At 37.3% G+C, this 17,674-nt stretch overlaps 1 protein-coding gene across 4 annotated transcripts in view; it reads left to right on the forward strand.

Annotated features, from left to right (window-relative positions):
• The window catches only part of PRKN (parkin RBR E3 ubiquitin protein ligase), a 1,416,081-nt gene that overhangs the window by 46,574 nt on the left and 1,351,833 nt on the right, over positions 1 to 17,674 (forward strand). For 2 of the 4 annotated variants that reach the window (XM_017869556.1, XM_017869557.1), the window contains exon 1: positions 10,768 to 10,805. The exons of the other annotated variants lie outside the window; for them this stretch is intronic. In XM_017869556.1, coding sequence (XP_017725045.1) covers positions 10,784 to 10,805 — 22 coding nt within the window. In that variant the 5' untranslated portion in view covers positions 10,768 to 10,783. Of the gene's footprint in view, positions 1 to 10,767; positions 10,806 to 17,674 lie in introns of those variants that run through there. 4 annotated transcript variants of the gene reach the window in all.

The following is a 17,674-nucleotide window of genomic DNA, read 5'->3' on the forward strand; positions in this document are numbered from 1 at the left end:
GGCGCCTGTAGTCCCAGCTACTCGGGAGGCTGAGGCAGGAGAATGGCGTAAACCCGGGAGGCGGAGCTTGCAGTGAGCTGAGATCCGGCCACTGCACTCCAGTCCGGGCGACAGAGCGAGACTCCGCCTCAAAAAAAAAAACAAAACAAAAAACAAAAAACAAATATTAAGTGTATATATACACACATATACATATAAATACGTATAAATATATCTATATTCTTCAAATATTAAGTATATATGCTTAATTAAGTATATATTAAGTATATATATATCTATACACACATACATGTACATAGTACATATAAACATGTATCTTTTTTCTCAAATATTTAGTATATATATGCTTAATTATTATTAAGTGTATATGCATCTGTACTTTGACGAAGAAAAGAAAATGTGTTATATGTATTTAATAATTTGGGGAAAACAGAAAATAACATTTTAATTAAAGGAAATAGGATCAGAAACAAAAAAGAACAAACAAGATGGCATTGATATTTTAACAGTAACATTGAATAGGAAATACACCCAAACAATGAGCAAGGGAGTTACAGTAGGAGAGAGTTGAAAATGAGGATCCTCAGACGCTGACCCTAAGACTTTCACCTGTGACTCTGATCTCGCTGGCGTGTTCTTCCTCATAACCTTCATTTTTATGGTTTCATGGGTCAGAGGCAAAATAGAGAGGGCACCTAGGGAGCAGAATTCTCACACCACAGTTTTTCCTTGCTTAGTATTGATACTGGAGTAAAGTGTTTGCCCTTTTGCGAAAGGGTTATTATCAAGTTAATATCAGGGAACATTTGGCCTATATTGTCTCCCAGAATACTTGAGACACTGATGCTGCAACTTCATTAGTAGGTGTGGTTGCTTACTTCTGTCAGTAATATGTCAGTTAAGACATATTTTTAAAAAATGTCCTTTTTTAAACAATAGACTTAAATGTTAAAACTGTAAGACTCCCAAATGGCAATCTTCATGACCTTGAAATAGTCAAAGATTTCTTAGATATAATACCAAGAGCAGAATTCATAAAATAAAAAAAATTTATAAACTGGATTTCATCAACACTAAGAAATTCAGCTCTTCAAAACACCTTTCTGGGGTATGGTGGCTCACACCTGTAATCCCAATGTTTTGGGAGGCCAAGATGGGCGGATCACTTGAGGTCAGGAGTCCAAGACCAGCCTAGCCAATATGGTGAAACCCCATCTCTACTAAAAGTACAGAAAAAAATTATCCAGGTACAGTGGAGGGTGCCTGAATCCCAGCTGCTTGGGAGGCTGAGGCAGGAGAATCACTTGAACCCGGGAGGCAGAGGTTGCTGTGAGGTGAGATTGCGCCATTGCACTCCAGCCTGGGCAACAGGACAAAACTGTCTCGTAAATCAATGAATGAATGGATGAATGAATGAATGAATGAATGCCAGGCACAGTGGCTCACGTCTGTAATCCTAGCACTTTGGGAGGCCAAGGAAGGCAGGTCACCTCTGGTCAGGAGTTCAAGACCAGCCTGGCCAACATGGTGAAACCCTGTCTCTACTAAAAATACAAAAATTTAGCTGAGCTTGGTGCTGTGCACCTGTAATCCCAGCTACTCAGGAGGCTGAGGCAGGAGAATTGCTTGAATTTGGGAGGCAGAGGTTGCAGTGAACCGAGATCGCACCACTGCATTCCAGCTTGGGTGACAGAGACTCCATCTCAAAAACAAACAAACAAAAAACCACATTGTTAAGAGAATGAAAAGACAAGTCAGGACTGGGAGAAACATATTTGCAAGTTACATATCTGATAAAAGGGGTTATATTTAGACTATTTAAAGAACTCTCAAAACTCAGTAAATACTAAAACAACCCAATAAAACTATAGGCAACAGATCTGAACAGATACTTCCCCAAAGATAGTATACAGATGACAAGTAAACACATGCAAAGATACCCCCAACATTATTAGTCATTGGGGAAATGTAAGTTGAAGCCACAATGAAATGCCATTATACACTTATTAGAATTCTAAAATTTGAAAGATGCCAAGTACTAGTGAGGATGCAGAGTAACTGGAAATCTCATACATGACAGATGGGAATGGAAAATGGAGAAACCACTTTGGAAAAAAGCATGGCAGTGTCTTATATAGTCAAATATACAGCTGCCTTATGATATAGCCATTCTACTTTTAGACATTTACCCCAAAGGAATGAAAGCATATGTTCATGCAAATACTTACATACAAGTATCCATAGCAGCTTTATTTGTAATAGACAAAGACAGAAAATAACTCCAATAACCATCAACAGGTGAATGGTTATACAAATTGGTGTATGTCTATACAATGGAATACTACTTAACAATAAAAAGGAATTATTGATACATGCAACAGCGTGAAATGATTTTCAAAATCATTGTGTGGAAGGAAAGAAATCAGACAAGAGAATATAAACTGTGTGATTTGACTTGTATAAATTCCAGAAAATGCAAACTAATCTATAATTCAAATGGGTGAGTGGAGGCCTGAAGAATGTTAGAGAGAGGCAAGAGAAAGAGATTACAAATTGGCAGGAAGAATCTACTGGGGATGATGTGCTCATTATCTTGATTGTTGTAATGGTTTCATGGGTATGTACATATGTCCAAATATGTCAAATTATACACATTAAATATGTGTGATTTATTGTGTGTCAGACCTCAATAGAGCTTTTAAAAAATACGTTGTCCTTTGTGTCTGTTTGCCTAGGTAAGTTCTTTTTCAAAGAATGTTTGCAAGCTAGCCAACACCTCCTGAGTTGATGCAGGTATTATACAAATGTGGGTCAGCTTGACAATTGCATTACCTACTAGCAGTCCGCAGACTAGCTTTCTAGTGTAAATCAGTCATATGGGTCTGAGTATATTCACTTCTGACAGACTTCCAGGCCAGTATGATTGAGAGAACAAAATCTGAAATTCAGAAATAAATAATAGTTGGAAAACATTTTCCCTATTAAAGATGTCAAGAGTCTGCAAGTTCACTATTTAAAAAAAAAGTTGATTTTGATGATAGTTTCAGGTGCAATGAGTGTGTTTTTTTTTTTTTTTTTCTTGTTTTTTTTAAAGCTTTAGGGGAAAAGTTTTTTTTTTTTTTTTTTTTTTTTTTCTCTCCACAGTGCTTTCACGGTGGGGACTAATGGATATAGAGGCAGGGAGTCCAGAATAACCAAGTACCTAGAAGTGAATCTTTGTGGAGATAATGAAATAACTTTATTCGAAAGGTGCAAAAGGAAGTCTTCCATCACTAGCTCAGCTGTTAAGTTCCTTGAACTGCCCTTTCCCATCTGTCTTTCTATTAATCTTTTTGTACCTCTCGTTGTTGGGTGAGCCAGGCTTTCTTTTGGTGATGCTGCTTACCTTGATGCCTTCATGTGGCTGCTACTCATTCTGCTTTATCTCTTATGCCCTGTGATCAGATTTAGGGGTTGTCTTTAAGTTCTCCAGTATTTTTTCCAGCATTTCCTACCACATGCATTGATTCTTAGGTCTTTTTTTTTTTTTTTTTTTTTTTTAACTGAGATGTCTTCTCTCTCTGTTGGCCAGGCTGGAGTGCAGTGGCACCATCTTGGCTCACTGCTACCTCTGCCTCCCATGTTCAAGCGATTCTCCTGCCTCAGCCTTCCTGGTAGCTGGGACTACAGGCGTGCACCACCACGCCCAGCTAATTTTTGTATTTTTAGTAGAGATGGGGTTTCACCATGTTGCCTAGGCTGGTCACGAACTCCTGACCTCAAGTGATCTACCAGCCTCAGCCTCCCAAAGTGCTGGGATTACAGGTGGAGCCTCTGCGCCCAGCCATTCTTAGGTAATCTTTTACAATATGTGTGCTGTGTGTTAGGCACTGTGAAGAGAAAAATAAAAGCATATCTCTGCCTCACAGTCTGTTGTCAGTAACTTTTTACCTTAGTTGAAGCTCAAAATATTTAGTTAAATCTCTTCCTTTCTTTTCTCTTCCTCTGTTTACCACAGGCCATGCCTCCACAGTAATGGAGGAAGTTATCATTCAATACCTTGTCCCTCTCTGCCTTAATTCTTGGGCACTTCTTTTGGCAACTTCAGAATCTATGTTACTGAGCTGCCCAAATCCTGGTCAGACATTTCTGCTGCTGCAGTCTGATTTATTATGCCATTTCTCTGAACTGACAACTCAGAAATCTTAAATTTGGCAAGTCCAATCTCTGACAATAAAGTTTTATTTTTTTCACCTCTGATTTTTTTTGTATTTCCACTAGGTTGGGTATGGAAACTCATCAAAACATCTGTTCTTAAGAGCTGTCTCTGTCGTTGTAGTCAAGGAATTCTTGGCACTTTCTTTTCTGAAGGCATCATTTCATTATGGTTGGTGGTTTTTTTCTATGATTCCCTCCAGTAGTGAACATTTACCAGAATCCACAAATCCCTTACTTCCATAACTTTATAATAACTGAACACTCTCTTTTGTATTTCTGTTACTAATGTCTTCCTCTCGGAGTATGAAAAGCTTAGACTTCATCCATCATCCTCAACACAACTCAGAAGAAAAACCTTTCTTATTATGTTGCTTCTTTAAAAGATAAATCTTTTTTCTTGCTGCTTTGAAATTGTAGGTTTTTATGCTTTGAATAATTACACATACTTTTGTCTACTTCTGGACTTTGTAACCTAGGAATCGTTCTGTGTATAAGTCAGTTTTACATTCTTGAATTTTTACAATATGTTTTAATATCTGCTAGGTCAGTTTTGCCTTTCATATTAGTCTTTTAAAAATAGTTATTCTCAGATACTCTTTCCAGATGACTTTAGAATAATTTCATTAAGCTTCCCAAAAGTATATTACAGTTTTTTTATTAGAATTATATTAAATCTACAGATTAATTAGAGAATTGATGACTACCTAAATTATTCTTTCCATCCAGACACATAATATCTCACTAAATTTATAAAAGTGTGTCTATCTTTTAGTGTAGCTTGTAGTTGTTTTAAGTCCTGCATACTGGTTATTTTAGATATCATACTTTTTAGTGATAGAATAGGTGTCATTACTTTGGTTTCCTTCTGACTTCAAATGCTGTCCCCTTGAAATTTCACCTGGTGTTGTAAATTTGCCTGTCGTCTATTATGCGGATGAGTTCTCAAGCCACGTTCTGAGCTTCTGTGTCTCAGTTCCATCTTTCTGTTGAATATCATCCCCTCTTTGTTTTCCGGAGCTACTTCAAATTCAATCTGTTTAAAAATGGGCTGGGTGCGGTGGCTCACACCTGTAATCCCAGCACTTTGGGAGGCTGAAGCGGGCGGATCATGAGGTCAAGAGATCGAGACCATTCTGGCCAACATGGTGAAACCCCATCTCTACTAAAAATACAAAAATTAGCCAGGTGTGTGGTGGTGCATGCCTGTAATCCCAGCTACTCAGGAGGCTGAGGCAGGAGAATTGCTTGAACCTGGGAGGCGGAGGTTGCAGTGAGTCAAGATCGTGCCACTGCACTCCAGTGTGGCAACAGGGCAAGACTCTGTTTCTTTCATCCATAAATACATTAAGAAAATAAAGTCTTCTTTCTCTGCTGCCCCAAACTGTGCTTCCTCTGTGTTACCATCCTTAATTAATGTTGTCACTGCCCTAGCCATATAAGGTCAAAACCATGAAATCGTTTTTGACTTTCCTGTGTGCTAATTCTTCTGACTGTGCCTCAGCAATATTGCTGGCATCTGTTTCCTTCTTTCCAACTCCACTGTCTTGTCTTGTTTCCAGTCTGTATTATTTATTACCTAGCATTAGTTGTTGCCTGGAGTATTAATGTTTTAGCCTCTATTCTTTCTTCCCACTCTCACTCCAATCTGTCTTCCATGATAATCCTAGTATCTAAAACACTGATGTCATTATCAGCCTAAACTGGCTCTCTTTTGCTTGCTTGTTAAAGTCCAAATTGCACAATAGGGCCTTCAAAAATTGACCCCAACAGAATGTTGCCATTTTGTTTTCTGTCGCAGTTCCACTAGCATCCTAGCCCACATTGTTCAACCACCATTAGCTTCTCATGTCCTCCCATGTCTCACTTTCCTTAGTTACGTTGTCCAATCTGCCTGGAATGACTTTCCAATACCATGTTCCTTACTTTGGTGTACTCTGACCCCTCTTTCATGTCCTAGTTCCTACATCACTTTTAATGTGATATTGCCCCACAGCCCCTACCCCTCAGTCATCCATCATTTCCTCCTCTTACTTCAGGGAACATTGAGTACACCTATTCTATGCATGTCACCTGAGTCACTGTTATATGTTGTTATTTCTGTTTCTTCTATTTCCATGTTAGGCTTTTGAAGACATTGGTGGGGCTTCATCCAACCAAGTTTTAAAATAAATATTTAGTCTCAATAAATATTGAATCTATGAAATAAATGCAGCTTGGAAGAACTGAATGGTATCTTTTGCATACAGTCAAAGCTGTAATGATGAATATAACAGATTTGGCATACATTGAACTCTTATTGTGTTCTGACACCATGCAACTAGCCCTGTGCACGGATTGGCTGGTGTCAATCTCACAACCCTATGGTGATGCTCTCACAAGAGCTCCATTCTGCATGGGAGGAAAAGGAGGCCTAGAAAACAGTCATTGATTTCTCCGGAGTCCTACAGTGCTAACAACTGGTGAAATCAGGCTTTGAGTCTTGCTGGCTTGATTGGAAGATTTATATTTTAAACACTGCTGCCTTCTGCTGCACTTGCAGTCCTGCTATAGCCTTGCTTGACAGGAAGTTTGAACGTGTGATTGAGTGTTGGCATGAGCTCAGGTTCCTGATTCTGTTATTTTCCATCTTCCTCTATATGGTTTGGATGTTTTGGTTTGTTCCCTTACTTTGATTTACATTTTTTAAAAATCTAGGCTGGGCGTATTGGCTCACGCCTGTAACCCCAGCACTTTAGGGGGCCGAGGTGGGTGGATCGCTTGAACTCAGGAGTTGGAGATCAGCCTGGGCAATATGGTGAAACTCTGTCTCTACAAAAAAACACAAAAATTAGCCAGGCATGGTGGCGTGCGCCTGGAGTTCCAACTACTTGGGAGGCTGAGGTGGGAGTGTGGCGTGAACCCAGGAAGTGGAGGTTGCAGTGAGCAAGATCCTGCCATTGCAAGCCAGACCCTATTTTAAAAAAGAAAAAAAATCTACATTTTATCATACTTTGTTGTAAACTGCTTCTGATGTTTTTTTTTTTTTTTTCCTTTTCTTTTTTTTTTTTATACTTTAAGTTCTAGGGTACATGTGCACAACATGCAGGTTTGTTACATATGTATACATGTGCCATGTTGGTGTGCTGCACCCATCAACTTGTCAGCACTCATCAACTCGTCATTTACATCAATTATAACTCCCAATGCCATCCCTCCCCCCTCCTCCCTCCCCATAATAGGCCCCAGTGTGTGATGTTCCCCTTCCCATGTCCAAGTGATCTCATTGTTCAGTTCCCACCTATGAGTGAGAACATGCAGTGTTTGGTTTTCTGTTCTTGCGAAAGTTTGCTGAGAATGATGGTTTCCAGTTGCATCCATGTCCCTACAAAGGGACATGTCCCCTCATCCTTTTTTATGGCTGCATAGTATTCTGTGGTGTATATGTGCCACATTTTCTTAATCCAGTCTGTCACTGATGGACATTTGGGTTGATTCCAAGTCTTTGCTATTGTGAATAGTGCCACAATAAATATACGTGTGCATGTGTCTTTATAGCAACATGATTTATAATCCTTTGAATATATACCCAGTAATACGATGACTGGGTCATATGGTATTTCTAGTTCTAGATCCTTGAGGAATCGCCATACTGTTTTCCACAATAGATGAACTAGTTTACAATCCCACCAACGGTGTAAAAGTGTTCCTATTTCTCCACATCCTCTCTAGCACCTGTTGTTTCCTGATTTTTTAATGATTGCCATTCTAACTGGTGTGAGATGGTATCTCATTGTGGTTTTGATTTGCATTCCAATGGTTTTAAAAGTGAGTGGGTGTAAGTTACAAATCCTTAGTTAACTTTTCCTTTTCACTCCATTAAGTACTTGTTGACCGTGTTATCTGTGCCAGGTGCTGTTCTGGGCACTGTTCTGGGCGCCAGGGACACACCGTTTTTGCCTCAAAGTACTTCATGTGAGCTTCAGGGCAGGCACTATCATTCAGTGTTTACAGGTTAATTTGCAAATATTCTGGGAACTCTTCTTCAAAATTAGGAAAATAGGAGAAATAAATAGATGGGCAGTGACTATATTTAATATGTATAAAAATGATGACAAAGTATGAATATGTTTATAACTTACATATTGAATGCTTTGCTCTTGGCTATTAAACTTGTTTCCCATTTTCATCTTTCCAACAATATTTCATTGAACATTCCTGTTGCTAGACAACTGTCCACATCCACAACTTTTTCTGTAAGATATATTCTTATAATTGCAGCTACTGTGTTACCTTGACATAGTCATTTCAGGACATTTGATATGTATTGACAGTGACAAGCAAAATATTTATGTATCTGCTGTAGATTGTTTTAAAATCAGAAAGAGGCTTGTAACAAATATTAGAGTAGACCTCTGGCAGATAAGTTTTCACGTGATTATTTGTGTGTGTCTGTGTATCTGTACACATGCATATATACATATACACACACACACACTTTTCTCTCAAAACTTTCTATAATGAATGCATAAAATAAAGAGAAAAGAATTTTGGTTTACTACAGAGTTTGCAAACTTTAAAAAACATAAATGAATATTTGTTTTAAATATAATATTTAATCAGTCTTAATGATTAACCTTAGATGCCTCATAGTTTTACAGAAGATAAGTATATCAACTTGATTGTATCTTCTTTAAAGTACAAAAGTTAAACATGACTTCTCAAAATTCCCAATCCTAGTGTTTATTTATTTTGGCCAAAGTGCTTAATGTTACATAATAAAAAAGGATTCAGAGATTTGTGTTCTCCTTTAGCTTAGTGATAGTAATTTTAACAGAAAACCATAAGTTTTGAGTGAATTTTTTTCACAATGGTATGTTTTTTGTTATTTAAGTGAAATTTCCAGGAAACACCTTTTGGTTCAAAAGTTGTTACATTTTAAGTCATATTTTCTGAACAAGAAGACATCTTTAATGTATTTTTTGTTTTTTTTTGAGCTAGGAGTGAGCCAAATAACAATAGGAGTTGTTGCCAAGATAAAATGCTTAATTCTATATTATTTGGGGTCTCTACCACATTAAGTTCAAGTCCTTCTGCCTGATTTCTGGGGCTTCCAGTGTCTGGGGCTTCCAGTGTCTGGCCCCACTCTGTGTCTTCACTTTACTTCATGGGCACCACTGCTCTGCCAGGCCCATCCTCCCCCTAGCACCTCCCAGCACCCACAGTCTGCACCCCCGGCGTCTGCCTCCATCAACTGCCTTCCTCCCTCTCCCTCATCCAACCTGCCTCCCCCTCTCCTCCTCTGAGCACCTGCCTGATTTCCATTTATTCTTTGACCATACAATTTTACATCTGATTATTTTTAATATTTTAATATTTCTTAAACATGTATGTATATTTTTCATATTCCCTACTAGCAGATATTCAATAAATACTTTTAGTATGATTGACTGGTAAACTCTTCTATGATTTGAGAATTTTTGATTACTGCACAAATGTTTCAAAGTACTTGCTTTTTCTCTTGAGGAGTAATTTGTAGCCCTGAGGGATGATGGCTTATTCTCATCAAAATGACTTTGACTCTTTTTTTTTTTTAAGACAGTCTCGCTCTGTTGCCAGCCTGGAGTGCAGTGGCGCAATCATGGCTCACTGCAATCTCCACCTCCCAGGTTCAAGCCATTCTTCTGTCTCAGCCTCATGAGTAACTGGGATTACAGGCGCATGCCACCACACCCAGATAATTTTTGTATTTTCAGTAGAGACGGGGTTTCACCATGTTGGCCAGGATGGTCTTGATCTCCTGACCTTGTGATGCACCCGCCTTGGCCTCCCAAAGTGCTGGGATTACAGGCGTGAGCCACCGCGCCTGGCCTGACTCTTCTTTAGTATGCCTATAAGTAATTTTTCATCAGGAAGCAGTATAGTGAAAAGAGTGTCAGACTGGATTGTAGTCCTACTTCTTCCATTAACTGTTTTTCTGGTGTTACATATAGAGCTTGATTTCCTTTTTTTTTGTAAATAGATAAGATTATACTTAGTTATTCCTAATATTCCTTCTATTGCTTCATAATGCCATTTTATACATTCCAGAATGTATGTAATGTCTTCAACAATCAGATGGTGTTGATATCACCTACTTGGTTAAACAGTATCAAAATAGAACTTTAATTGTTAAGTTGTAGTTTGCTTATAGATTGATACTGTTATCAGACAGTATAAAAATTGCCTACCTATAGATTTTAGCTGCAAAATATTATGGTTCAACCAATTACTTCAGTGATCTGGTGATTTTCTTAAATTCTGTAGGAAAAAATTGTAAATATGGTATATTTAATCATATTTTCACCTTAGTTTTAATAATCTTGGAAAATAAATATCTTGTTTTTCTTCCCTAAAACCCACATGGTTGAAGCAGGAAGCTTAGGTGGTGTCAAGTCTTCTTTTTAATTCAGGTCCCAGCATTATTTCTGGCTAAGGTACAAGAGCTTGACCTCTTTGTGTGGCTTTGCTGAAGTATTTGTCCCCTATGAAAGCCAATACAATCAGTAGCGCCAGCATAGATAAAGAGCTGCGTAAGGTTGTATTTTAGTGGCAAGGCTGTTTTGTGACCATGTTCTGCAGGCAGACTGGAGGTGACAGTATTATTTACTTTTGTTGCTTGGGGTCCAAAGAGAGAATAAATTGCTATTGATTTTCGAGACATTCCAGTGAAGGGTCTGAATGCCTTCAGAGGAGCTGGGTGGCAGGACAGCCAGTGAGGGCACAGGGACTGCCTTTTCAAATGAAAATTCATTTTCTTGTTATTGTCATAAAGATTTCTTTCGTTCTTAGAGCTAGTTACAAAAAGATGTGACTGCAGGGCTGTTGCTGTTATAAATGTTTTCTATCTCCCTGAAAGAATGGATTTCAGCACTTTTCACAGCAGTTTGAAATTGATAAGAGTTCGGAGTGTGTACTTGCATTATGTAATCATTTGAACTTAAAGGGGATATTTAATTCTGTTAATATATTAGCTACTTTACCAAGGATACTTTTAGGTTTGTCAAATATTTAGCAGCACAAAGGAAGGAAATTTGGTTTCTGTAAGTTTCCTTTAACTTAAAAATTGCAAATGGGCTTCTAAAGTGATATATTTGCTTTCCTTGGTGATTTCTTAATTTATTGTCCAGATGTAATATTTAAGTGGACACTTTTTCAATTTGGAAAATATTTGAGACATTTGAAGTACATTGATGCCAAATATGCCATCCCTCAATCCTATAATCTCTTACAAGATTGGAAATTTGTAAGAGATTATGGAATTCCAGTCCTTGTAATATTTAGGATTCTAACTTTGTAGTGCCAACTGAGGGACAAATACCAAAGGAATAACTGCAAATTAGCTCATGTCAGTTATTCTTAAATCGATAGTGCACTCCTAATTTAATTGTCTGGGATGACTCATGTTCTCAAGTTATCTGTTTTGGGGAAGTACAAATTATTGGCATCCAGAAAGTCACTGGTATACATAAAAGTGAAAACTGCATGTGAGGCTTGTCATGGCATAGTCTGGGAGATTGCAAATGGGGTAACGTCCTTGAATTAGGAAGAGTTTTTAATAAATATACATATATATACATTTATTCAAGTAATAAAGGGTTAAATCTGAATTCCTTAATTCTAAAGTTTAGCCTACCATCCAGATCTCTAAATAAACAGTCCTCTTTAAAACTTAGTTGTTTTTAATGGGGGCAATCATGACTCAAGAAGATACAACACTTAATGTCTTCAACTATGTTGTGTCTGTATAATCATTTTACTTCTAATTTGTAACTATTAATCTATTCAGATGTGAAGAGCATAAGAACATGTTTCCTTAAAAAAAAAAAGATGTCCACATGCTTTTCAGTTTCACAAGTAGAAGTTTCAGGCTTTTAGGTCAATGATATGGTGCCTTTTCCCGTGGTGAGGTATACTGGGAAATAGTAGATGGTATAAAAAAAAAATGTGGATTTTAGAGATTTAGAGACTGATTTCAAAACTCAATTTTTCCTGTTACTACTTGTGCCATTTAGGCAAATTGTTTAACCTCTCTAGGCCTTGGTACTTCAGATTCTCAAATGGGAATCATTATGTCTATCTAAAAATGGGAAGGAAACCATCATTGTAAGTCAAGATACATTGTTACCACCACCACCAGGGCCATCACCATCATCATTGTCATCCACTCTCAGAATGAAGTAAATGCCTAGAAAGCAGGTGCCATTGAATAGAGGAAAGAAGTACAGCTGAAAGGTCTGTCTTTCCTGTTCCTACTTTATGTCCCTGGGCCTACCTATTAGATACTTCTCATGACCAGGTGCCATGCCCACTCATCGAGGCCACAGGATGCTATAGTGGGAGCCTGAATGAGTGCTTTTCATCACATCCTTTTGTGTCAACTCTTGAGTTCTCTAGGAACTTCTTGAGTGGCTGTTTGTCACTGTGTTGGTCTGACCGTGGATGGTTCTGCTGCGCCCCCATCCACAGCCACATATGGTGCTCCCTCCCCTCTCCTCCCACCGCTGGCCCAGCACCTCTGTCCTCATCGTTTCATCTCTTACCCTCTCACGTTTTCCCTTTCTTTGTCATTCTCTTCAAACCATAGCCCAGCTCCTCTGTCTACAGCCTTTCTTGCCATTGCTGGCCTTTGGCACTTGGCCAGCATTAAGTCCTGAGGTGACATGGTTGTGTTTATTCCACTGGCAGAGTAACAAGGACAAGGTAAAGTAGATGTTGGACTATTACTAGATGTGATACTGCACTTTTCTCATCTAAACCTCTCTGCTTATCTTTTAAAATCTGTGACCTTTTTACAATAAAGTTTCATATTTTAATCTTACAATTATGGGCTTTTCACTTTCTAAATATAACTGTGAAAATCTTGATGAAATACTCTGATGAGTTTACTGAGGATATATCTGCTTCCTTACTTTTACCTTGACACCAGGGGAAAATTATTACTCGAATGGTTCAAAGAATATTTTTATTATTGTTTTAATCAACATAATTATAAGCTAAATTGAGAAATGTATGACACTTCTCTGAAAGAAAAATGGATTTTTTTCTTTCTTGTCTAGGAGTTATCTATTTGAAACTAAGTAATTTTGCTTATTAATGTTATGTAAATACTACCATTCATTGAGTATTTACTATGTGCCAGGTTCTGTTCCAACTGCTTTGCATGTATCATTTAGTTTAGTCTTCACAACAACCCTAGGAGGTAAGTACTAATATTAACCCCATCTTATAGATGAAGAAACTGAGGCTCTAAGCAGTTAAATAATTTGCCTATTTTCACTCAGCTCTAAGTGGTGAATCGAGATTGCAATCCAGATATTCAAGCTTCAGTATCCATATTCTTTACTACGCTCTGTGTATGCTATATTTTTCTGTTAGAAAAGTGAGAAGGTGGGAACTCAGAAGATTTATGTTTGCGATACATATTTTTTAGGACACCAATATACTTACCATAATGAAGTCACTTCATGTGAAACTTCTTGAAGGTTCTATAGTTTTTTCTGTAAAATGAAATAATAACTCACAAGGTACTTCGTATGACTTAAATTTTGACAGACTTTCAAAGTGACAGAAAAGAATTTGCCATCTTTTATCATTTTGTCATAATTTACATACCTTAACATGCATTTATTAAATGTGGTTGAAAGCTTAACTAAAAGATTTTAAACAGCATTCAGATTGTATGTACTGTACATATGGATTATATACTTGGTAATTAACCCATTTAACATTTTAAAAAACTTCTGGCTGGCTTTGCATTCTGATCTAGCAAGGAAGCAAGACTTGTTTTAATATTAAACTAAGAAAACAAATTACTAAGGTAAATTTGTCATGCACAGACATATAATCTATGCCAATAGAAAGAATAGTTAAATTATCCACTGTTTAGGATTAGCCAGTTTTTTGAATTAGCATGGATAATTGAAGCTTGACAGTTCTTAGTAGTATTATCAAGTGTCTTTCAAATGATAATTTTCTTTATTGTACTTGATTAATTTGTAAGTAATTAAATAGAGTTTAGCAGTAACCTGATGTGTTCACTCTTCTTATTAATGTAGGTTTATATTCATAATCCTAAGTACTTTGCAAACTCATTTGAATATGTCATCTGTATTCCACCTTGTAAATTCAGTGTTTGTTTATAATGGAAACAAGAATTAGTCAATTTGCTTGTCCTGAAACTCTGATTGTTATAAGTGCTTACTTGTGAAATTTTAATATGCAGGTTATAGATACCAAGGTAGCTCATAGTACCAAGAAACCTCATTGTATTAATTTTTTTCCTGAGGTACTGTAGTGCTTTAATATAATTACCAACATAGACTAAAATGAGTGTTCTATTTTAAAGCTTGACATAATTTTAAAATGGGAGTTTGTAAAACATTTTGTGGGGAAATGATTAATCTCAAATTTATTTTGACATAAAAGCATTATAAAATGTTACTCCATGTGAACAACCTTAATTCACCTCCTGAATTTATGTTCTTATTTTCTCTGCTTTTCTTGGCTTCCAGGACATTTTGCTCTCCTAGGACTGATATCTTAGCGCTCTGTGGAAATAGGAAATTTGAGTGCTGTAACTTGCTTCTTAAAAGTAATTGCAGAGCATTTGTATATACCAATGCCATTTAAAAAAATATTTTAGTTCACATCTGTTTTCCAAGGAATTATAGCTTCTTTGCAGATTTAATTATTTTCCCCAGATCAGTGGAAAATCCAGGATATTTATTCACTAGTGTCATTGTTATTTATATGCCATTATAATGATCCTCAGACTTTTAAAGCATACCTCATTCCAACCACAGTGTATCTCACATGATAGAAACAAAAGCTACTCCCTCCTCTTTTTTTATAGACATCTTAAAACTGGATTGGGAATAAACTGAGAATAATCAAAAGTCTTTGCCCATGCCTGTGTCCTGAATGGTATTGCCTAGGTTTTCTTCTAGGGTTTTTATGGTTTGGGGTTTTAAATTTAAGTAAGTCTTTAATCCATCTTGAGTTAATTGTTGTATAAGATGTGTGAGAAAGGGATCCAGTTTCAGTTTTTTGCATATATCGAGCCAGTTTTCCAGCACCATTTACTGAATAGGAGATCCTTTCCCCATTGCTTGTTTTTGTCAGGTTTGTCGAAGATCAGATGGTTATAGATGTGTGGTGTTATTTCTGAGGTCTCTGTTCTATTCCATTGGTCTATATGTCTGTTTTGGTACCAGTACCTGCTGTTTTGGTTACTGTTACCTTGTAGTATAGTTTGAAGTCAGGTAGCATGATATCTCCAACTTTGTTCCTTTTGCTTAGGATTGTCTAGGCTATACAGGGTCTTCTCTGATTCCATAATTTAAAATCGTTTTTTCTAATTCTATGAAGAATGTCAATGATGGTTTTATGGGAATAGCATTGAATCTATAAATTACTTTGGGAAGTATGGCCATTTTCATGATATTGATTCTTCCTATCCATGAGGGTGGAATGTTTTTCCATTTGTTTGTGTCCTATCTTATTTCCTTGAGCAGTAATTTGTAGTTCTTCTTGAAGAGGTCCTTCACATCCCTTGTTAGCTATATTCCTAGGTGTTTTATTCTCTTTGTAGCAGTTGTGAATGGGAGTTCATTCATGATTTGTCTCTCTGCTTGCCTGTGGTCAGTATAAAGGAATTCTTGTGATTTTTGCATGTTGATTTTGTATCCTGAGACTTTGCTGAAGTTGCTTATCAGTTCAAGAAGTTTTTGGGCTGAGAGGATGGCATGTCTTCTGCAAACAGAGACAACTTGACTTCCTCTCTTTCCATTTGAATACCCTTTATTTCTTTCTCTTGCCTGATTGCCCTGGCCAGAACTTCCCATACTATGTTGAATAGGAGTGGTGAGAGAGGGCATCCTTGTCTTGTACTGGTTTTCAAAGGGAATGTTTCCAGCTTTTGCCTATTCGATATGATACTGGCTGTGAGTTTGTCATAAATAGCTCTTACTATTTTAAGATATGTTCCATCAATACCTAGTTTATTGAGAGTTTTTAACATGAAGGGGTGTTGAATTTTATCAAAGGCCTTTTCTGACTCTATTGAGATAATCATGTGGTTTTAGCAATTGCAACAAAAACCAAAATTGAGAAATGGGATCTAATTAAACTAAAGAGCTTCTGCACAGCAAAAGAAACTCTCATCAGAGTGAACAGGCAACCTAGAGAATGGGAGAAAATTTGTGCAATATACCCATCTGACAAAGTCTAATACACAGAATTTACAAGGAACTTAAACATATTTACAAGACAAAAAAGAGCAGCATCGAAAAGTGGGCAAAGGATATGAACTGACACTTCTCAAAAGTTTACACAGCCAACAAACATGTGAAAAAAAACCTCAACATCACTGATCACCTGAGAAATGCAAATCAAAACCACAGTGAGATACCATGCCACGCCCATCAGAATGGCAATTATTAAAAGGTCAGGAAACAATAGATGCTGGCCAGGCCATGGAGAAATGAGAATGCTCACTGGTGGTGGGAATGTAAATTAGTTCGACCATTATGGAAGACAGTATGGCAATTCCTCAAGGACCTAGAACCATAAATACTATTTAACCCAGCAATCCCATTACCGAGTATATACCCAAAGGATTATAAATCATTCTGCTATAAAGACACATGCACACATATGTTTATTGTGACACTATTCACAATATCAAAGACATGGAACCAACCCAAATGCCTATCAATGATAGACTGGATAAAGAAAATGTGGTACCTATACATCATGGAATACTATGCAGCCATAAAAAAGAACGAGATCATGTCCTTTGCAGGGACATGGGTAAAGCTGGAAGCCATCATACTCAGCAAATTAACACAGGAACAGAAAACCAAACACTGCATGTTCTCACTCATAAGTGAGTTGAACGTTGAGAACACCTGGACACAGAGAGGATAACAACACACACCAGGGCCTGTTGCGGGGTGGAGGGTGAGGGGAAGGAACTTCGAGGACAGGTCAATAGGTGCAACAGACCATCATGGCACATGTATACCTACGTACCAGAACATGTATAGCTGCACGTTCTGCACACATATCCCCCTTTTTTTTTTTAAGAGGAAATAAAAATAAACAATTCAAAAATTCAGAAATGAAAAAAAAAAGTATTGTGGGGCTTTACCAGTATAGCACATAACTGAATTCAGCTACATTCTCCCCATCCAAAGTCGGGGCTCGTCTTTTTAGTTTTGTGTAACTTGGGAGGTGGGGGGTAGGTTTCACATAGAGGTTTTTTTTGGTTTTCTTTCAATTATATCTTCTCTTTTTTATAAGTGATGAAACTGAGACACGCTTAATCCCCATTTTAACTTGTTGCTTTACTCCTCTTACCTTCTCTTTTCCTGGGCATACACACTTATTTTCTGTCTACTAGGAGCCAGTGCAAGTTCTAATCTAATCATAGTAATTCTTTTTTTTTTTTTTTTTTTTT

Source organism: Rhinopithecus bieti, unplaced genomic scaffold (assembly GCF_001698545.2).
Source record: "Rhinopithecus bieti isolate Rb0 unplaced genomic scaffold, ASM169854v2 scaffold_3948, whole genome shotgun sequence".
Taxonomy (NCBI): Eukaryota; Metazoa; Chordata; class Mammalia; order Primates; family Cercopithecidae; genus Rhinopithecus; species Rhinopithecus bieti.